The following is a 23,863-nucleotide window of genomic DNA, read 5'->3' as shown; positions in this document are numbered from 1 at the left end:
CTAATGCTAGGAAAAGTCCAGGGAAAATGTGGAAGAGGCAGACCAGCAGCTAGATGAACAGAGAACATAACAACGATAACGGAAGAACCATTAGAGAGTTGCGGGTTATGACAGAGGACAGGACATTCTGGAGAAAGTATACCCATGGAGTTGACTCGATGGTACTTAACAGCAATAATAACCGTTTTGATAGATTTGGGAAGAGGGAGTTTCAGGTTGGAGGGGAACGGTGTAAGTTAGGGGCTTGAGGGAAAGGGAGAGAGTGAGGTAGAGTCAGAAATTTAGCTCAAGGGAGCAGAGTGAGCGAGTTGGGGAGTAGGCAAGTGAAAAGAAGAGATGTATAAGGTGGAGAGGTTTGGTTGTGAACAGACAAATATTTACAGTATTTACAATGTGATTACTGCACCCATTTCCCTTTCCTTGGTCTGGAGTGACAGAAAAATCATTCAAGTTAGAGCAATCGGTCAACGGCATTTATCGAGCACTTACTGTTGTGCAGAGCACTGTACTAAGCTCTTGGGAGAGTATGTTACAGCAGTTGTAGACAGTAAAGTGCACTTTTCTTGTCGCGGTCAGGAATATCACTGTTTGTTGTACGTTCCCAAGTGCTTATTCATTCATTCAATCACATTTATTGAGCGCTTACTGTGCGCACAGTACTGTCCTATAGTGCTCTGCACACAGAAGGCACTTAATAAATACAATTAAATGAAACAAAAAAAAACCAAACTGGCAAATAGATCTGTATTTTTTTAAAAAAAGCTCCCCACTGTGCAGTGGTTCCAAAAACAGTTAAGACAACACCCTTTTTTCTGTTGGAGAGACCCGCACTTGCTTCTTTGCAATCACTTAGCACACTGCTCTGAACACAGTAAGCTCTCAATAAATACGACTGATTGACAGACTCCAAAGACAGTGCTCTGCACACAGTAAGTGCTCAATAAATACGTTCGAATGAATAAAAGAGCCGCAGGCTACTCTATCATCAGGGTCTCTCACACACATCTAGCTGAGGCATATAATAATGATGGTATTTGTTAAGTGCTTACTCTTTGCCAAGCACTGTTCTAAGCGCTGGGATAGATACAAGGCAATCAGGTTGTCCTACATGGGGCTCACAGTCTTAATCCCCATATTACAGATGAGGGAACTGAGGCACAGAGAAGTTAAGTGACTTGCCTAAGGTAACAAGCAGATATACCTTTCACCGCTCACTCCACCCTTCACCCAGTTACAGACTCCCTGGGGAACCAAGAGGGAATCCCCTCTAGACTGTCAGCTTGTTGTGGGCAGGGAACGTGTCTACCAACTCCGTTACACTGTAGTAATAATAATAATAATGATGGCATTTATTAAGCGCTTACTATGTGCAAAGCACTGTTCTAAGCACTGGGGAGGTTACAAGGTGATCAGGTTGTCCCACGGGGGGCTCACAGCCTTAATCCCCATTTTACAGATGAGGTAACTGAGGCACAGAGAAGTGAAGCGACTTGCCCAAAGTCACACAGCTGACAAGTGGCGGAGCCGGAATTTGAACCCGTGACCCCTGACTCCAAAGCCCTTGCTCTTTCCACTGAGCCATGCTGCTTCTCTCTGTAGTCTCCCAAGCGCTTAGTACAGTGCTCTGCACACACTAAGTGCTCATTAAATACGATCCCAAGATCTTTTCTAGGATGGTGGTTTCGTCGCCTTTTGGCCCTTCAGGATTGCGTTCAGAGCAGGGCCATCTGGGAGTTTTTGTTTCCTCCCATAACTTTGCCAGAGGAGACTGGAAATCGAGAGCTTGCAGGCACAAGGCTATGGTTGGGGAAATGAAGCACGCCCAAAACCAAAGGACATTTCTTTTTTTTGTTTTAATGGTAATTACTAAACATTTACCACGTGACTTGCACGCTACTAGGCACCGGGGTAGATACAAGCTAATCACGCCTCACCCGGGCCTTAAAGTCTTAATCAGTTTTACAGGGGAGGTAGCCGAGGCACAGAGAAGTGAAGTGATTTGCCAAGGTCACACAGCAGACAACTGGCAGGGCCGGGGGCTTCTGATTCCCAGGGCCATGATCATCATCATCATCATCATCAATCGTATTTATTGAGCGCTTACTATGAGCAGAGCACCGTACTAAGTGCTTGGGAAGTACAAATTGGCAACATATAGAGACAGTCCCTACCCAACAGTGGGCTCACAGTTTAAAAGGGGGAGACAGAGAACAAAACCAAACATACTAACAAAGTAAAATAAATAGATCTATCTATCCATGATCTATCCACTAGGCCACATTGCGACATTTCTTCACAAGGATCACAGTTGTCTTCCCTTCCCTCTCCCCCCGCTGAGCAAGGCTCCCATTTATATGAATCCAGGAGGCACCCTTGCTTTCTTGCCCGTGAATGAGCACCTAAAGACGGTTTTAAATTCAGCTTTATAAAGTGTCTTTAGAAGAGCTCATTAATTGGCAGGAGGTTAATAGTCAGATAGAGTTTTATAGGGTACTTTGATTATTCCTGATGTTCCTCATGAAGTATTAATACTTAACATCTATAAAAAAATTACAGATTCATTTTACCTTTCCCCAAATGCCCCTAAAACCGGGATCGTCAAGGGATCTCTTTGACTCCGCAACATCTAAGTGGAATTCGTGTGCCGACGAATCTCACGCCTCGGGATTACAGGCACTTCTTAAACAGTTTCAGGTGGAAACTGGAAATGATGATGGTTCTTTTCATCTCTGAAGCATTTCTGGCAGACTCGTGGATTTGAGCACCAGAGAACATAAACCCTTCCTCTGTTTGCCAAGAAGGCAAGGCCAATTCCTGGTTTTTTTGCAGTTTGATGGCTTATCCCTAGGGGCAAATAAAGGGGAAGGTGGATTTGGCTTCTGGTTTGGAAAATCGACTCAGGTTCCACGCATCCAACATCACTGCCTGAAAAACTGTCAATTCCGTCCTCGCTTCTTAAAACGGTCTTCCTTCTCATTTTTGTGAACTTCTAATTTCTGAACTTCTGGCTCTTCTGTGCATGTCAGCTGAATTACACAGACGAGTGCCTTTTGAAATCATTCTGGATTTATTAAAGATACGATATTTGGCTTAAGGGTTTCTACTACCTACGATTGGTAGACAATTCTTCTTTCATGTATTTATACAGTGATTTCTTTTATCACGCTCCAGGTCCGACACTATTTTTTCCTCAAGACTTTGAAATTAATCTTGACTGTACTTCATTTCTGTTTGCGATTTTAAAAGTAATGTTGTATAAAGCACCTAGGGATTGCGTGACGAGCATTTCATAAATGTGTTTTTTGTACAATTGTCTTATGCATTTAATCTTTCCATTTTTCTTGTAATTTTACAAACTCTGCCCTGGGAATACTACACCAATGAGGCATTTAATAATTGCTTAATTTTGTTTCTTTGAGGTGCAAATAGAATTGGGAATTTGGGGTATAATAAAGATTTCACTTCATCACAACTGCAGTGGACAGCCCAGCCCCAATACACTAACCCTTAGGAAGGATTGGCTCTTTCTAATAATAATAATGAAATAACTATGGTATTTGTTTAGTGCTTAGTATGTGTCAGGCACTGTACTAAGCGCTGGGGTGGATACAATCAAATCGGGTTGGACACAGTCCCTGTATGGGGCTCACGGTTTTATCCCCATTTTACAGATTACGTAACCAAGGCACAGAGAAGTTAAGTGACTTGCCCAAGGCCAAACAGCAAAGTGGCAGAGCTGGTATTAGAACCCATGACCTCCTGACTCCCAAACCTATGCTCTATCCTCTACGCCATGTTTCTTCCCATCAATCAGTATTTTTTATTGAGCGCTTACCGTGCACAGAGCATTGTACTGAGTGGTTAGGAAAGTACAATACAGTGGAGTTGCCAGACATGATCCCTGCCCACAAGGACCTTACATTCTACAGGGGGAATCAGACATTAAATTAAGGAGAGAGAAAATGGCAGACTATGAGGATCTACCCAAAAGTGCTGTGGGGCTGGAGAGACTATCCAAGTGCTTAGAGGGTGGACAGCTAAGCGCATAGGAGACACAGAGGGGAGAAATGAGGGTTTATCAAGGAAGGGCTCTTGAAGGAGATGTGATTTTGCGGGGGATTCTGAAGGTGGGAAAAGGAGTCATCTGTCAGACTCCTGGCAGGAGGGGGAGGGAACCTCGGACCAGAGGGATGACATGGGCAACAGGTTGGAGGAGATGGACGAGCTAGAGGCACAGTGAGTAGGTATGTGTTAAAGGACAGAATCGTGCAAGTTGGACTGTAGTAGATCAGAGAGTTAATGTACACATGTGTTTGTGAGAGAGAGCGCACACATCAGTTAACTGAGAATCTTCGAGAGAATTATGTGACCAAGCAATAAAAAACCAATAAGGGGGCCACGAGCGGCATGTACGTCAGCCCAACAAGGGAAAGTCTGGTTGGTTGGGATATTTAGTCTTAAGTCAGTCTCTTCGGCCCACATTTGCATGCACATGCGAAACACCCTTTCAGTGAAATCATCTTCAAACATACAGGACAACTGGAGGCATGATAATAAATAATAGTGGTATCTGTGAATTCCTTTCTATGCTTCAAACACTGCTCTAAGTGCTGGGGTAGCAGATCAGTTAATCAGACTGGGCGCAGTTCCTGTCCCACATGAGGTTCACTGTGTAAATCCGATGGAGAACAGATATTTAATTCCCATTTTACTGATGAGGCATAGAGAAGTTAAGTGACTTATCCAAAATCACCCAGAAGGCAAAGAGCAGGGCGATAACCGGGATCCTCAAAAACATCCCTGTAAATTAGATTACTGATCCAAAACATTGACAAGCAATTACTTTGAACAGTAATCTCACTGTTCATAATCTTTAAGGTGCTAAACGGTTACTTTGATGGAAGGAAATGCTCAGAAATAAAGGGTGTCTTGTAAAGAGGAAAATAAAGAGAAGCAGCATGACCCAGTGGACCTAGAGGGCCTGGGTTCTAATTCTGACTCTGCCAAATGCTTGCTGTGTGACTTTGTGCCTTAGTTCTCCTGTTCTCCCTCCTATTCAGACTGTGAGGCTTCTGTGGGTCAGGGACTGTGTCCAACCTGATCATCATCATCATCATCATCAATCGTATTTATTGAGCGCTTACTGTGTGCAGAGCACTGTACTAAGCGCTTGGGAAGTACAAATTGGCAACATATAGAGACAGTCCCTACCCAACAGTGGGCTCACAGTCTAAAAGGGGGAGACAGAGAACAAAACCAAACATAGTAACAAAGTTAAAATAAATAGAATAGATATGTACAAGTAAAACAGAGTAATAAATATGTACACACTAATCAGGTTGGACACAGTCCACGTCCCACATGGGGCTCACAGTCTTAATCCCCATTTCACAGATGAGGTAACTGAGGCACAGAGAAGTGAAGCGACTTGCCCACGGTCACCCGTCAGACGACTGGCAGAGCCGGGATTAGAACCCAGGTCCTTCTGACTTTCCAGGCCCCTGTTTCTATCCGCGAGAGCACACTGCTTCTCCTCACCCGCTGCTTTGTAGCAACAGTTGTCGCTGCTTCCCGGGAAGAGAGAAGGGCTGACTCCGGCCGGGGTCAGTCTGATCCCCTTCCCCAGGAGCGCGGGAGGGCAGCGCCCGCTGAGCCGGGCACGGGCAGGCAGGGCAAAGATCTCCGTCGGGGGGCTCATGACGGGCTACAGCTCGTCGGTTGCTTCTGACGGAAGGCTCCATCGTCACCTGAGCGATACGGTGGGAGAAAGTCTCACCCAACAAACCAAAGATGGAAATCCCGCTCCTGGTGAGCTTACCCTGTATCGGTGCGTCTAGTAGATCGGCATGCTCTATTTTTATGTGCACTTCCACATCTTCACCATATCTTGGATCTATCCCAGAGCATAGCTTGGTGCGTGGCACACAGTAAGTGCTTAATAAATATGATAACTACTGAGCACGTAGCACAGTGCTCTGCACACAATACGGGCTTAAAAAATACCACAGATTCAGTAGAAATAGATTATGGAACAGCTTGGCCTAGTGGAAAGAGCACAGGGCCGGAGGTCAAGGAGAACCGGATTCTAATTCCATCCCTGTCACTGGTCTGCTGTGTGACCTTGGTCAAGTCACTTAACCACTGTGGATCTCCATTTCCTTATCTGTAAAATGGAGAGAAAATACCTACTCCCCCTATTTCACACAGTGGGCACGCATTATAAAAAGTAAGGGAAAACAGGACTCTGATCACTTTTTACCGGTGAGGAAACGAACACAGAGAGTTTGTCTTGCTCAAGGTCACACAGCAAGCCAGTGACAGAGAAGGCACCAAAATAGAGCCTTTTAATTCCCAGACCCGCAGTCATTTCCACTTCCTGCCTATCCCAAGTGAATTGATTAAATCACAGAAGCTTAGTAGTGATTAGCATCATCACCGATTGGGTCACACTTATAAATGAAGCCTGTCACAGGGACCCCGTTAGACCCGATTAACTAGTAATGAAAACCTTGAGATTATTTTTTTGAGCAGACACGAGTGCACTCTGTAGCCTGTCTGTGGCTGTCATGCCCAAGAAACATGATACTAAAGACCTAGAAGACTGTCACTGTTCACAGATATGTATGGGTCTTGCAGATTGGGGCAAAAATAAAAAAAAAAACCATTTGGCCTTGGTTAAGTTGTAGAAGTGGCAGAGAAAAAAGCAGCTGTTGCCGTGGATCGGGAGAGGCTGTGCCATTATAGTAAGGTAGATATGATAGGGATATGAAACGGCATCTATTCATGCACAGTTAAAAATTGGATTCTTTCCCAAAGGGAGCCAAATAATTGGGATAATGAGCTGGGCCAGTGAGTTCAGGTCGGGAAAAATCAATACACTTTAGGAAATCAGTCAAGATCTTTTGTGGGAACAAAAAGGTTTCAGGACTGTAAGAAACTAAAGAGAGCTCGGCTTATCTTGTGCTTTTTTGTGTCTCTCCTCTCTGCAGGGGTGGCGTTGAACTTGAAAGAAGATTTGAGGCCACGGGGTAGTTAATAAGAGTTTGCTCACGTGCTTCTACTCGGTTGACTATTTGGGCCCGTGAAGGATGGGAGAGTGAGGTGGAACAGAACTTTAATGCGGCGGCTGCAGTGGTCAAAGAATTCCAGTGAACTCAGGCTGAACTTGATAATGAATTCAGAGCTGTCACTACAAGTCCTATCTCTGTGCAAGAGCTGTAAAACTAAAGGTAACAAGCAGTTAAATTAATGTTGAAGAGTGGCAAGTAGGAGCCTTAAAAGGTTGATGATGTAATCCCTTTTTCTTAGGAAAGCGTGTTCATGGCTTCACAATAGAGAATGAGGGCCAGGCAATTGAACTCATCAGGGAGGGGGTTGTTTTCAGCTGATTTGGAATGGATCACCCCATCAAACATTGGAACAAGTCTCCCTTTGAAATGGTCTCAAAAGGAGGTTGGAGACATGGTTTCCATGGACACCTCTGAGAATGGCAGAAGCAATCACTCATTCGAGAGCAGGTTGTCTCTGAGGGCCTGTCAATTCTGTGAATTTATGATTTCCGTAGGACCCATAATGCTGAGGGTAAACAGAAGTGGAGAAGCAGCATGGCCTCGTGGATAGAGGCCGGGGCCCGGGAGCTGGAAGGACCTAGGTTCTGATCCCGGCTCTGCCACTTGTCTGCTGTGTGACCTTGGGCAAATCACTTAGCATCTTTGCACCTTAGTTACCTCACCTGTGAAATGGGGATTAAGACTGTGAGCACCATGTGAGACATGGACCGTGTCCAACTTGATCAGCTTGTATCTACCTCAGCGCTTAGTACAGTGCCTGGCAAGTAGTAAGCGCTTAACGAATGGCATAAAAAAAAAAAGAGCAGAGCCATCGGAAAAAGACAAAATTCTCCACAAGAAAAGAGGAAATCTTCCTGCCTGTTGAGCTACTACTGTTTCAAGGGACTCCTGAGGCCCAGGTTTCGAACCACTGTAATGGTGACCACAGTGAGGCCTGGGTGAAGGGCCAGAGCCTTCTACCACCATTACCTCACTTACCTGGCCCTTCCTGGGCTGGAATGGCACAACAACTTGTGTGATCATGACAAACGTGGTGGAGTTGGGGGGGTGGCACTCAAGCACCTTGGCCCCTCCCACCTCACCTTGCTGCTCTCCTAATCCAACTCAGCCTGCACACTTCGCCGCTCCTCTAATGCTAACCTTCTCACAGGGCCTTGATCTCATCCACAACCTCTCACCCACAACCTGCCTCTGGCCTGGATCGCCCTCTCTCCAAATCTGACAGACAATTACTCTCTCCATCTTCAAAGCTTTATCCAAGGCACATCTCCAAGAGGCCTTCCCTGACTAAGCCCTAGTTTCTTCTTCCCCCACTGCCTTTGGACTGTCATGATTTGCTCCCTTTTTTATTCACCCCTTCCTCAGCCCCGCAGCATTTCTGTCTATATCTGCAATTTATTTATATTGATGCCTGTCTCCCCCTCTAGACTGTAAGCTCGTTGTGGGCAGGGACTGTACCTACTGCCCCTGCTCTCTTCACCCCCTCCCTAACCACCAATGTGCTGCTCTTTGACAGAAGCAGAGTGGTCTATTGGGAAAAGCATAGGCCTGGGATCTAGCCCCGGCTCCGTCATTTGTCCGCTGTGTAACGATGGGTAAGTCACTTAAACTTAAAATGGGGATTCAATACCAGTTCTCCCTCCTACTTAGACTGTGAGCCCCATGTGGGACGGGGACTTTGTCCAACCTTTTCTTAGTCCCTTCTAGACTGTAAATACGACTGATTGATTGTGAGCCCGTCGTTTGGTAGGGACCGTCTCTATATGTTGCCAACTTGTACTTCCCAAGCGCTTAGTCCAGTGCTCTGCGCACAGTAAGCGCTCAATAAACACGGCTGAATTAATGAATGACACACAGCAAATGGTCAACAAGTAATAGTAAAAAGAGTGAATTTGTCCCCTACTCTCCATACAGTGTCTATTTCTCCTGAGCCTCATTCTAGCATGACTCTCACACCACCCTGAGGAATGTGGACTTCTTGGGGTAAGAATCCATCAACGGGAAACAGGTTCCCCAGGGTACTTATTAACAACCCTTATTGTCAAGACACCTGGTAGGATGCCACGGGTTTTTAGACAGCTGTTGGGAAAATAACCCCACAGACATAATATTTCAAGCTGTGCCTGTTTTGGAAACAAACAAGAAGAGGCAGGTTTGGGAGCCCAGCTGAGGACTTCCTCAACTGGCACCCTATCTTAAGCCCTGTGATCTTTTCTTAATCCAGGCCTGTGGCCTTCCATGGTCTCCCTCTTCTCCCAGCTCCCCCTTCCTCCCTCCCCTTCCTGTTGCTTTCCCATCCTTCTGCTACCTTCAGGCTCCACCAGTTTTATTAATTCATTCATTCAACTGTATTTATTGAGCACTTACTGTGTGCAGAGCTCTGTACTAAGCACTTGGGAAGTACAAGTCGGCAACATATAGAGACGGTCCCTACCCAACAATGGGCTCCAGCTCCTGGGAGGGTCAGCCCCATCCTATCCAAAATTATCAGAATTCTTGCCATCAGTTGTGAGACTATTTCAGTCCACAAAAACTCCTGAGGTGGTTGCATACAGTTTTTGGCTCAAAATGACTGGATAATATGCTAATGCCAACCTCTGTTAATTGAGTGAGGAGAATGACAAGCCTAAATCTTTTAATTTGACTCCTGACCTTTTTTCTTTTTATAATAATAATAATAATGATGATGATGGCACTTATTAAGCAGTTACTATGTGCAAAGCACTGTTCTAAGTGCTGGGGAGATTATAAGGAGATCAGGTTGCCCCATGTGGGGCTCACAGTCTTCATCCCCATTTTACAGATGAGCTAACTGAGGCAACTGAGGCACAGAGAAGTTAAGTGTCTTGCCCAAAGTCACACAGCTGACAACTGGCGGAGCCGGGATTTGAACCCCTGACTCCAAAGCCTGTGCTCTTTCCACTGAGCAATGCTGCTTCTCTTTTATGGTCTTTGTTATGTGCTTCCTATGTGCATGGCACGGTACTGACCACTGGGGTAGATATAAAATCATCAGGTTGGACATAATCCGTGTCCCCCATTTTACAGATGAGGGAACTGAGGAACAGAGAAATGAAGTGACTTGCCCAAGGTCACAAAGTAGACAAGCGGTGGTGCTGGGATTAGAACACAGGTCCTTATAACTCCCAGGCCCACACTCTATCGACTCCCTTGGAAGTTCCAGGTAGACTTGGGCATGCAGGAATGCCAGATTAAATCCTGAATTAAAACACTCATACCCTAAGTGACAAAAAGCAATTGACAGGAAATCCATAAACTGTACCAAGATTTTCCCTTTTTTGGGTCCAACCTTACTCACGGCATGGAAAGGTTGCTGAAGGTCACTTACCCTAAGGCCTGTGTATAAAATTAATCTGAAAAGTATGATGACAAAACAAATCCTTTCAAACCTTTTCCTCTGTTTGGCTTAAATCCTTTTCCAAAGTTATGCTACTCCAATTAGGCCATTTCATAAAAGTTTTTTTCCCCAAAACATTCTAAAACCCTTATTTTTCATCACATTGATTTACTACCTCACAGTGGCTAAAGCTTCCAAAACGCTAGTCCCAAAGCTTTCCTTAAGAATGCCTACTTACGTCAAACGCTGAATACCACTCACTTGACCTTGTACTTCCACTATTTCGGCCTGGTCCTATGGATCAGTGAAGTTACGACCAGCTCCCGCTTCTCCTTCGATTGCAAAGTTAACATTTCACCATCAATAGGAAGTCAAGCTACTGTTGATTTTCTGTTTCTCTTAACCGAAAAAAATTCTATAAGGTCTTTTGTCACCATTGGGAAATGATTTTCCAGTTTCTTTGATCCTCAAGTCACCTATGTAAACTTCATTCATGCAAAATTATCGGACTACCTCACACCGACGGTGGGACAATAAGGTGCCAAGTTCCAAGGTTTAGCTTTAATACTTTTGAAAACAAACATTTCGTGTTGAGAGAAATTTTCTAACTAGTAAACTGAAGAATTTGCACCTTAAGACATCTTCCCCTGCTGGAGAATACTGATAAAGCCAACGAACTACCTTCTGTTGAAGAGAAACTGTGTGTAGAAGGAACTTCCTATTCTCATAAAACTTTTAATAGGAAGAAGTGAATCAAATTGGTTAATTACCATTTTATGGTTGGTAAAAGGGCAAATTACATGCCATCCATTTCTAAACCTCTAAATGTCTCTGGTGCTTTTAATTAAAGCTGCCATCTAGAAAATACTAAAGCAATTTTATGCAATTAGTTATTTATAGGTTACCATAATACAGGACTCAGAATATGATTTAAACGATTTGCAGTCCGTTAACATGTGATCCCCTGTCCATTTTCTCTTGGCCCCTTTTAATAAGTAGTATGCTACCCACGAGCGTTACATTTAGCTCACTGTGGATAGGGAAAATGTCAGTCGGTCAATCGTATTTACTGAGCGCTTACTGTGTACTGAGGACTGTCCCAAGCCCTTGGGAGAGTACAATACCCACTCTATTGTGCTGCACTCTCCCCAACACTTAGTACAGTGCTTTACATACAGTGAGCGCTCAATACCACTGATGATCATGATGAATAGCGCCAAAAAAGAGCACGTGGCTTCAGCTGTTTTACGTTCTGATGAATGTCAAGTATAACATCTTTAAATTAAACGTCCGGTTGCAATGTGGCAATACAGGGGTTTTGACTTCACAACTCCAGCCTCTTTTTATGGAGCCGGCTCCAGGGACGTGGGCACGGGAATGTTCCAGAAAGCCGCAGGGAGCAGGGGAAACACTTTTTAAAAAACCCTAATGCTGGCGGGCGTCGTCTGACAGGGTTGAAGCATCCAGCTTATTTCCAGAGAAGTAAAAGCCGGCCACCTTATTATGAAACTTTGCTGCCTCAATATGATGGCATGATGTCTACTACTCATTTACAATTGATTCTGGGTAATTTTGGTCAAATTAGGATATCCAACTTTGGTTCAAGAACCATTCCACATTATGTTGTTCCTTCAAGAAAATTCACTGCAACTTACATCTTGACAAAGGAGGCGTTTTCAGGAACCAATAGTGTCAAAGGTGATGATGATGATGGTATCTGTTAAGTGCTTACTATGTGCCAAGCACTGTTCTAAGCACTGGACGATTTCCTGTACTATAAAAATTAAAACAAAAGGGTGTGTGGAAGAAAGTATTCCTCTGCCTCTTCTTTCAAGATGTGTAGGGATCAAAATCAACATCATGTGGCCTTTGGAATAAGTCTACTTAAAAAAAAAAACTAAAGTTTTCTTAACCGAGTGTGTGCCAATCAACAGCATTTACTGAGTGTTTACTTCGTGCAGAGCACTGTATTAAGTGCTTGGGTGAGTACCAAAGAATTACTAGATATGATCACTGAAGACTGTAAACTCCTGGTGGACAAGGATCATATCTACCAACTCTAATATGCTGGGCTTTCCCAAGTAGTACAGTGCTCTACACACAGTAAGTACTTGATAAATATCACTGATTCATTCCTGTCTACAAGGAGTTTACAATCTAGTGATAGAGACACATCTTAAAAAAAATTACAGGTTGGGAGAAGCAACAGGTTCTAATCCCAGCTCAAACACTTGTCTGCTGTGGGACCTCAGTCAGCTCACTTGACTTCTCTGTGCCTGTTTTCTCATCTGTAAAATAGGGATTTAGTCCTATTCCTTCCTACCTAGACTTTGAGCCCCACATGGGACAGGGATTAGGTATGACCTGACTATCTTGTAGCTACCCCAGCGCTACGTACAGAGCATGACACATAGTAAACCTAATCTAACAATTATTATTGTTACTGTAATCAGATTGTCCCATGTAGGGTTTACAGTCTTAATCCCCATTTTAGGTAATTGAGGCACAGAGAAGTTAAGTGATTTGCCCGAGGTCACACAACAGACAAGTGGCGGAGCTGGGATTCGAACCCATGACCTAAATTATTACTTGTTAGTGTACCTAACAAATAATAAATACTGTTGTGGGGAAGGGAGGCAGAGGCAGAGTATCCCAAATGTTTTTATGATGATTATGTGCCTGAAGTGTGGGCAAGGGGAAAATAGGGTGGGGAGAGGAATGGTTAGTGAGTGAGAGCCTCTACTTAAAAATGGTATTTGTTAACTGCTTACTATGTTTCAAGCACTGTTCTAAGCTCTGGTTAGATAATAATAATGGCATTTGTTAAGCGCCTATGTGCCAGGCACCGTACTAAGTGCTGGGGTGGATACATGTAGATCAGGTTGGACACAGTCCCTGTTCCATGTGGGGCTCACAGTCTCAATCCCCATTTTACAGATGAGGTAACTGAGGCCCAGAGAAGTGAAGTGACTTGCCCCAGATCACACAGCAGACAAGTGGCAGAGCTGGGATTAGAACTCATGACCTTCTAAATCCCACTCCTGCGCTCTATTCACTACGCTACGCTGCTACAAACTAATTAGATCGCACACAGTTCCTGTCCCACATGGGGCTCACAGCCTTAATCCCCATTTTACAGATGAGTAACTGAGGCACAGAGAAATTAAAAGACTTCCTCAAAGTCAGATAGCAGACAAGTGGGGGATTTGGGATTAGAACCCAGGTCCTCTGATTCCCAGGCCTGTGCGCTTTCCAGTAGGCCATGTTGCTTCTCCTTCCCCAGAGAAGATATGATTTCATTCTTCCTTTTGCTTTAGAGACTAGATGCGAGGGGAGAGAGAGTTCGAGGAAGAAGAGAGGGGATGAACAAGAGCTCAGAACAAGGGAGATGAAAAAGCACAGTGAGTAGGTCCTTGTGGGCATACACCATGCTGTGTGACCTTGGACAAGTCACTTAACTTCTCTGGGCATCAGTTTCCCCATTACTAAAATGGAAATTAAATTTCAATGCTCCATCAGACTGTGTCTACCATGTCTACTGACTCGGTACTGTACTCTCTCAAGCACTTAGTACAGTCCTCTGCACACAGTAGGTGCTCAATAAATACTACTGATTGATTGATTAAGAAGGTGGCAGAAAGCTGATTGAATGCCTTATAGCCTGTAGTAAGGAGCTTCTAATAATAATAATAATAATGATGGTATTTCAGCGTGGCTCAGTGGAAAGAGCACAGGCTTGGGAGTCAAAGGTTGTGGGTTCTAATCCTGGCTCCACCAGCTGTGTGACTTTGGGCAAGTTACTTAACTTCTCTGTGCCTCAGTTACCTCATCTGGAAAATGGGGATTAAGACTGTGAGCCCCATGTGGGGCAACCTGATTATCTTGTATCTCCTCCAATGCTTAGAACAGTGCTTGGCACATAGTAAGCACTTAACAAACACCAAAATTATTATTATTATTCATCATCATCATCAATCGTAATACTATGTGCCAAGCACTGTTCTAAGCACTCGGGTAGATACAAGGTAATCAATATGGAGATGGATGGGCAAACATGGGAGGTTTTTGAGGAGTAGGGGTAGAGGTGCAAAATGATGCATTAGATAAACGATCTGGCCAGCAGAGTGAAGTGAGGGCTGGACGGGAGAAAGATGGGAGGTAAGAAAGTCTGCCAGAAGGCTGGGGCAGTATCTGAGTTGGGATATTATAAGTGTTTGGACCAGCTTGGTCGTAGTTTGCTTGGAGAGAAAGGGGTGGATTCTGGAGATGATGTGAAGAAAGAACCGGAAAGATGTGTCAACTGACTCAATATGGAGGCTGAAAAAGAGGAGTCAAGGATAATGCCAAGGCTTACGCTCACTTTGGGCAGGGAATGTGTCTGTTCATTGGTGTTTTGTACTCTCCCAAGCACTTAGTATAGTGCTCTGCACACCATAAGTGCTTAATAAATACAGTTGAATGGAATGAATGGAGAGAAGGGGGAGGAATGTGGGGTTGTCAACAGTGATGGGAAAGTTAGGAGGAGGAGAGAATTTGAGAGGGAAGATGAGGAATTCAGATGATGATACCCTGAAAACATAGGGCAAAGATACAGAGCTCTGCCTCAAGGAGGAAAAGATACACGGATATTTCAAAAGGGGATATTTTACCTCACGTCTTGAAGTAAATGCCCTATACGTTTGCTAAACGCTTTAGGCACGTAAATGGAGACGAAAAAAGATTAATTATGCATTTGTTCATTCCAAATGCGTGAGAAAACCATATATGATTTGCGCATTTCTCTCTCCCTCTGTCTCCCCCCGCCCATTACCACACACACTATATGGACCAAATCATACTAACTAGAAGCGCTCTGTTCTGAATTAAGCTGAAATGCATCCAGTTTGTCTGACTTTTCCCACATTCCTGTTGTGCTCTTTTACACTGAGAGGGAAGAAGAAAAAAGACTCCAAGATGAATGTCGGAAATTAGCAAATGTACCGCACGCCCCATTTTATAGGTCTGTTGTCAGAAATTCAGAAAAGGAAAATAGAACAAGAGGAACTGCTTATCATTCTTTGAATTTCTCACGAGGCTCTACGTACTATGTCAGGGTGACGAGTTGGCATAAATAACAAACTACATAAACTACTTCGACGTGCTCTTCCTCTCCTTTGCCCAAGGCCATGCCATGGCCAGGATTATGGGAATTGAGGTGTTACTCTAAGGGCACCTCTAGTGCTAGAAGATAGGGGAATTTTACTTAGAATCCTCTTCCTATCGAGAACATTTGGACCCAAGAGCCGTACCTTCTCGGGTCTTCCTTGACCAAAGAAAGGGAAGAATATTTACTTAGATTCTGTCATTTCATTTTGAAATTATTGGCAGCTCTGAAGGAAAGGGAACAGATAAGAAAATAGATCAATAAAAGAGTTTGAAGAGCTAGTCTAGTGATCAGTGAAGATCTGGGACACTGGTTATCGTCCCTGTCAACAAATATCGGTTAAGCATTCCTTGCGTGGTCCTCTGCCCAGCATTCTGCTTGCGCTCTATAAATAGGCAACAAGATCGCCAACAAACATGCATAAGGACAAGCTGATGCCAACACACTAGGGAAGCAACGTGGCCTAAGAGGAAAGTCTGCTTCTTGTCTGTTGGGTGATCTTGGACAAGTCACTTAACCTCTCTGTGCCTCAATTTTCTCATCTGGAAAATGGGGATTAAATACTGTCTGTCCTTCTCCTTAGATTGTGATCCCCATGTCGGTCAGGCGCTGTGTCTAATCTGATCATATTCTATCTACCCCAGTGCTTAGTACAGGGCTTGGCACATAGTAAGTGCTTGACAAATACCACAGTTGTTGTTATAACGGCACACCCAGATATGTATACAACATAGCTGAAATCTCTATGGTAAGAGCACTAGTCAGTAAGTGCACATTTAGAGATAAATGTGGTGATTTTTTAATGGTATTAGATGATGATAATAATAATAATAATGATAATTGTACTATTTGTTACGCGCTTACTATGTGCCAGACACTGTACTAAATTCTGGGGTGGATGCAAGCAAACTGGGTTGGACACAATCCCTGTCCCACCTGCGGCTCAAAGGCTTAATCCTCATTTTACAGATGAGGTAACAGGCACAGAGAAGTGACTTATCCAAGGACACACAGCAGCCAAGTGGCGGAGCCAGGACTAGAACCCAGGTCCTTCTAGATTTGCACTGTGTATGAGCTACAGTGGTCAACTTTGCTACAGAATGAATGACCTCTGAAGGAGTGAAAGGATGGCCCCAAGTCCAGAGAAGGGGTAGGTCACTAAAAGCACAGGAATCGGGGGGAGGAAAAGCATGAGAAGGGCGGAGGAAGAATAGATAGGTAGAGGCTTGGCAAGCTAGGTGAGGAATAGTGGGGGTCCATGGATTGATACTGCCTAGAAAAATCAACTTCAAGGAGTGCTAGAATTTACTGTTATGCTGAAGTGCTGGTGACCATCAATCCACCAGTCATTCAGTTGTATTTATTTATCCATCACCTACTGATAGCTAAGCCCTGTGCTAATTGTTCAAAACAGCACAGTTCAGTACTAAGCGCTTAGTACAGTACTCTGCACACAGTAAATGCTCAATAAATATGATTGAATGAGTGCACCAATAGTAAGATACGCATCCTCTGCCCTCTAGGAGATTGTATCTGGAGCTTAGTACAGAGCCTGGCACATAGCAAGCCCTTGACATATACTATTAAAAAACTCCAAAAAGTTGAATCCAGATTTTTATCACCACTGGATTCCTTAATGAATCTGCTGTTATCGGTTCCGTGATTGATAAATAGTTTTCTGAAGCTGGTGAGTTTTCAGGTTCATTCCACATTACTGAATTTTGATTTTCTCTTCTTGAGGCTGGTCTCTGGTGAGTCCAGATATTTCTAGGTATGTATGGTAATGCAGGAGGCTGTTTTAAGGACTAAGCAGAACCAATGTAAAGCTTGGCTTTTCCTGTTACTGCCCGGGCAGTGATGGTCATCCTCCAGCCTCGTGACAAAACATGTAAGTAAAAATAAAGACGCAACCCCCCGTGAAGTTCAAGAAGACCAAGTTTAGTTCCTGACTGATCTCCTTTTATCTAATCATTCCTTCGTTTTCACTATCTCCTTTTTAGTAAATGTACTCAGCTTGTCGCAAATTTTATTTTATAACCCCTTGCACTGTTTCACATTCTGCTTATGTCCTTGGTCATCTATTACAAGACTCATTAATTTGAGATCATGACGGAATTTTTTTTTTTAAAAAATGCAGTAAAAATAATATATAGAACTCAAATTTCAACTGCATCACCCATATATGCTTTAGAATCATCCTTCAAAGTCACTTCAAACTCATACCCAGTGCTGGAGATGGCACTCAGTAACCTCTTGGCTACATTTTTTCTTCTCCCATTACACTGAAATATCAATACCCAGGGCTGTAACTGTTACCCCTTTTGGGGCTGAAAATCAAAACATCCTCAGGTCTGGATTAAGTCAGAGAATCTATCGTCATCTTCATCATCTTACTCATCAGCAATGGTATTTATTGAGCGCTTACTGTATGCGGAGCACTGAACTAAGTGCTTGGGAAAGTACAGCAGAGTTGACAGACACAGCCTCTACCCACAATGTGTCTAAAGGACAACAGCTCTGGAGATTTCTCTAAGAGATTTTTTTTTTCATTTTTTTCTTCCAAGTAGAATCTCAGTTTAATAGTTTCTATTTCAGGAAAGTGAAAAAGAACCAAGTCAGTTGTTTTCAAGAATCTTGTGAAAATCGTAATTGCGGAATTTCAAAACATGTGGCAAGCGTCTTTGCTGGGCTTATTTGGAGTAATTAACAGTAAATGCTTTATTAGACTCTGCAAGCCATAACACTATTGCAATGGGAATATCAACGAAATGTTCTTCCCTGAAGAAGAGACAAGGCATGTAGAGAATTTTCATTTCTTAAAAGAAAAGCATATTTCATAGACTTACAGTCTTCTGCAAACATACTCTCCAAATTCATCTTCCTAATTTTCCCGGGGTTGTAGATAATAATCATACCCATTTTACAGATGGACATCTGAGAGTCCTTCAATCTGCCAATCAATGGTATTTACTGAGTGTTTACTTTGTGCAGAGTACCATACTAATGTAACAGAGTTGATAAGACAAGTTCTCCACCCAGAACGAGTTTAAGAAAATGGTTTTGGGGCTGGATCGTGGCCTTGTTAATCCACTGAATGTACTACCTTCCTGTGACCTGAGTTATATTCCAGGTTAATTGTGAACACCATTCAACTCTTCTCAATTTAAGGAGCAGCAATTTCAAAATGAAAATATATTTCCTCTCTTTTGAATAGATTCAGAAAGTCATTTAGCTGACTGCAGATGAACATTTATTTGATTTACTTTGTCCTTACATAATTAAAGACAAGTTTCAGCTCGCTATTCTCTTATTAACTGCAATGTGTGTCTGGAAATGGTACCCCCTGCATACATTTACCACTGATCTACACCTTTCTTTTATTTGCTTACTCTAACCACCTTAGATTTAGAATCAAACTTATCCTTCAAACACTCCTTATATCTTCATGTGCTCTAAGAAAAAGGTAGGAAGAAATTGAAGCACCTTTGAAAGCTTTATGTACGGCAGTCAAAAAGCCAACAGTTCGACTTTACTGGATAGCATGAGAAAGAAGAAGTAATTAGAAATTATCAATACTCTTCTCCCATCTTCAGTCTCCACCAAAATAATAATATTATAAATGATTACTAACCACAATAATTATGGTACTTGTTAAGCACTTATTATGTGCCAAGCACTGTTCTAAGTATTTGGGTAGATACTAATCAGGTTGGACGCAGACCCTGTCCCGTATTGGACTCACACTCTTAATCCCCATTTTTTACAGATGAGGTGACTGAGGCCCAGAGAAGTTAAGTGACTTGCCCAAGGTCACACAGCAGACACATGGCAGAGCCAGGATTAGAACCCATGGCCTTCTGAATCCCAGGCCCTTGCTCTATCCACTATGCCATGCTGCTTCTCATTTCATTCTTCACTTCTCATTCTATAGACAGGCTCAGATACTGCCCTAAAGCATTTCCTGTAATGAAAATCTGGGCCTTTTAATCACTTGCAAAGAGATGGAAACCCCTTCATTCCGGGAAATCGGATAAGGATGAACACAAAGAGTGGAAAATGAGAGTAGATGGTTCCACTAATTCACGCTGCTCCTAACAATCAATCAATCAGTGGTATTTACTGAGCACTTACTGTATGTAGAGCACGGCCCTGAGCATTTGTGAGAGCACAATACAACAGAGTTGGTAGCCATATTCCTTGTCCACAGATCTTCTATTACCCATTTTCACCACAACTTTTAGGTAGATAGCTATTAATCAGGGACCGTTCTCCCAGAAACCCTTTCGACTGGACAGTGTGCCCTTTCACGTTGCGTGTCACCTCAAGTGAGTTTTCCTTAACGTGGTGTTCATCAGGGATTTAACCTCAAAGTGAGGTTCTTGGCTGTCTTTCAGGAGAGGTAGGGTGGCCATGGAGGTCTCCTGGGAGAAATTCTAGGGGCGAGTTCCTGCTTCGCCATTCCCAAATGGTACAAAGTTGTAACGTGAGCTGCTGCCTTCAATGGAAGGGAAACTAAGATGGATAATAATAATAATAATAATGGCATTTTTAAATAATAATAATAATAATAATAATAATGATGATGGCATTTGTTAAGCGCTTACTATGTGCAAAGCACTGTTCTAAGCGCTGGGGAGGTTACAAGATGATCAGGTTGTCCCACGGGGGGCTCACAGCCTTAATCCCCATTTTACAGATGAGGTAACTGAGGCCCAGAGAAGTGAAGTGACTTGCCCGAAGTCACACAGCTGACAAGTGGCGGAGTCAACATTTGAACCCATGACCTCTGACTCCAAAGTCTGGGCTCTTTCCACGGAGCCACACTGCTTTAAGCACTTACTATGTGCAAAGTACTGTTCTAAGCGCAGGGGAGGTTACAAGGTGATCAGGTTGTCTCACGGGGGGCTCACAGTCTTAATCCCCATTTGACAGATGAGGTACCTGAGGCACAGAGAAGTGAAATGACTTAACCAAATTCACACAGCTGACAATTGGCAGAGCTGGGATTTGAACCCATTACCCCTGACTCCAAAGCCCAGGCTCTTTCCACTGAGCCACGCTGCTTCGGATCACGCACCCTTACCCTTACCTGTGGCTGAGCTAGGGGAAGCAATTGTTTATCCCCAGGGAAACAGCGTGTCTCAGTGGATAGAACAGGGGCCTGGGGGTCAGAGGGGCCTGAGTTCTAATCCTGGCTATACCACTTGTCTGCTGTGTGACTTTGGGCAAGTTAATTCACTTCTCTGTGCCTTATACCTCATCTGTAAAATGGGGATTAAGCCTGTGAGCCCCAAGTGGGACAGGGATTGGGTCCAACCTGATGAGCTTGTACCTAGCCTAGTGACTGACACATAGTAAGATCTTAATAAATGCCATAAAAAAATCCACAGGGGAACAGTTTCTTGGATTTAAAACAGCCTGTCTTTCCTTTCTGTGAGCGGGGTCTGGGCGGGGAAATAGTTGGTTCCTGCACTCAGGAGAAGAAACCACGTTTGCTCTGTGACCTTGACCAAGTCACTTAACTTTTCTGTGTCTCAGTTACCTCATCAGTGTGACTCCCATGTGGAACAGGGACTGTGCCCGACCTCATTAACTTGTATCTAGTCTCAAGCTTAGAACAGTGATTGGCACAGAGTAAGCACTTAACAAGCACCATCATCATGATTATTTAGGACATCTCTACTTGGATGTCCTGTTGACACCTCAAACATAATGGCTCCGAAACAGAACTCCTCATGCTCCCACAACTCTCCTGTCACTGTAGACACCACCACCACCCTGCATCACAAGCCCTCAACCTTGTCATTACCCTCGACTCGCCTCTCATTCAGCCGGCATATCAAATCCTGTTGATAGCATCTTTGCAACATTTCCTAAATCTGCCCCCTTCTTCTCCCTGATCCAACCACTTGTCACATCCCTCCTCGATTACTTCATTAGCTTCATTAGCACTTCCCCCCCTCCAGTTCATACTGATGCTGCTCAGATCATCTTCCTAAAAAAAATCCAGTCATTTCCCTTCTCCTCAAAAACCTTTAATGGTTGCCCATCAGTCTCTGCATCAAACAGAAACTTCTTATTGTCACCTTTAAAGCAATCAGCTTTCCCCTGTCACTTTGCTGCTGATTTCCTACCAGAGACCCAATCTATACACTCCCTCTAACACCAGCCTAGTCACCGTACCTTCAGCTCGTCTATCTTGCTGAGGCTATCATCTCGATGACCTGAGATTCTCTCCCCGATTCATATCCGACAGACCGCTACCACTCTCCCCATTTTCTCAGCCTTTCTAAAAATCACATTTCCTCCAAGATGCCTTGGACATTTTTATATTCACCCCACCCCCATCCCCACAGCACTTAAGTGCATATTCTTATCCTCTGCCATTCCCCCCTATCCCTTTAAATGACTGATTACTCAGCCAATGGAACCAAAACATATTGCTCTGTCACCTTTTTTCCCTGGGCATACAATTAGATGTGGCCAACTATGTGTCCAACGGGGACGCTAAGATTTTCTCTTTCATCCAGTACACAAGTTGAAACCCATAACTAGGGCATACACTACAACTTAGTCTATCCTAATTCTAATAGAAATACAAATTTTGGCAGTCTCATCCCTGATGCTTCGAGACTTCATGCAAATCCAGTTCATCAGGACTCCATTATCGCTGCTTCCGCAGCAAAAATAGATGTACGGAACCAATTACTTTCTTTATCTGGAGGAGCGGAGACATTCGTATTTTACGTGGCGTGTTGAATGGGATGGGTATGACTGGTGGTTTTCAGATAATCATCAACTCAGGGGGATGTCAACTTCAAGCACAATAAGGGCTTGATTCCTCATCAATGCATATGCATAAATCCTCATAATTCTGGCAGGAGTTATATGCCTCTATTGAATGTGGGAGTGGACACGATGGGTTACCTTGAAAGTCAGCTTCTGGCTGGGTTATATATTGCCATTTTATACTGCGGCTGAGTGATCATTAAAGAAAAATGCCATGTGAGGAAAGGGTACATTCCAAAATGCTTTACTGCGATACGGAGAGTGCCTTATGTTCACTAGAAAGAGAGCCAACCCCATTAAACCTAACTGAGATTCAATTACGTGGAGCAAAACCTGAAGTAGGTATTAGTTAACTCGAATTTAATACTGAAACAGCAAATGTCAATTTGCTAAAAATGGAAGATCTGACACATTAAGGGTACGTAGCTTCAATCCACTTAGGCAAATTTAATCAAAAGGAGAAATCAAATCGTCCCATTGGACATTTACGATGCATTTCTTACCTCTAGGACTGTTCAGAGACGCCTCTGCCGCCCTTCCGCCATCTCCGCAGTGACTCTGGTCAAACGGCAGACACTGATCGCCAGTTCCCGCAACCACCTCGTAATTCTTGGCCAGATCTTTCGTCTCCCCGAGAGATTTCAATCTGTACACCCTTCTCGTGTTTGTGTCGGACAGGTAGAGCGACCCGGATCCCGGGTCCACGGCCAGGTAGTACTTGTGAGCGGGGCTGGTGCTGAGGAAGAGAAAAGTAGAGACCCGTGAGCCGTCTAGGTTCTCAAACTCATCGGGCTTGCTTTGACACTGAGAGAACAGGGGCTTTCAAAAGCCAAATGCTGGCTTGTACACCTGTTCCTCAGCTATGGGTTCTACTTTAATAATGATAATAATAATAATGGCATTTATTAAGTGCTTACTATGTGCAAAGCACTGTTCTAAACACTGGTGAGGTTACAAGGTAATTAGGTTGTCCCATGGGGGGCTCACAGGCTTAATCCCCATTTTACAGAGGAGGTAACAAGCACAGAGAAGTGAAGTGACTTGCCCAAAGTCTCACAGCTGACAATTGGCGGAGCTGGGATTTGAACACATGACCTCTGACTCCAAAGCCCGGGCTCTTTACACTGAGCTACGCTGCTTCTCTTTGGTTCATTCTGGAGAGACAACACGGCAGAGGGAGGAAAAATCCAGGGAGCTGGAGTCTGTTTACTTGTACCGACATCCGTCTCCCCACCTCTCGACTGTGACCTCGTTGTGGGCAGGGATTGTCTCTCTTTATTGCTGTATTGTACTTTTCCAAGCTCTTAGTACAGCGCTCTGCATACAGGAAGCACTCAATAAATACATCTGAATAAATAAATGACTGAAGCCAGGACAAGCTGCTTGCTGCTGACTTGTTTTCCCAAATCCTTCCTCCTGTTTCTCCTCCCCCAACATCCTCTCCCTACCACCTTCCCTTTATCACTTTCCTCATCTCCGCCGGCTGCAACAGCTGTTGCTATG

The 23,863-nt window shown here is 43.8% G+C and overlaps 1 protein-coding gene across 2 annotated transcripts in view; it reads right to left on the bottom strand.

Moving 5' to 3' along the window:
* The window catches only part of TENM1 (teneurin transmembrane protein 1), an 849,492-nt gene that overhangs the window by 77,592 nt on the left and 748,037 nt on the right, over positions 1-23,863 (bottom strand). For both annotated transcript variants that reach the window (XM_038747613.1, XM_038747612.1), the window contains exon 22: positions 22,864-23,096. In XM_038747613.1, coding sequence (XP_038603541.1) covers positions 22,864-23,096 — 233 coding nt within the window. The remainder of the gene's footprint in view (positions 1-22,863; positions 23,097-23,863) is intronic.

Source organism: Tachyglossus aculeatus, chromosome 6 (genome assembly GCF_015852505.1).
Source record: "Tachyglossus aculeatus isolate mTacAcu1 chromosome 6, mTacAcu1.pri, whole genome shotgun sequence".
Taxonomy (NCBI): domain Eukaryota; kingdom Metazoa; phylum Chordata; class Mammalia; order Monotremata; family Tachyglossidae; genus Tachyglossus; species Tachyglossus aculeatus.
Note: the sequence above shows the minus strand (reverse complement) of the source record. Positions and strands in the feature narration are given on the sequence as shown.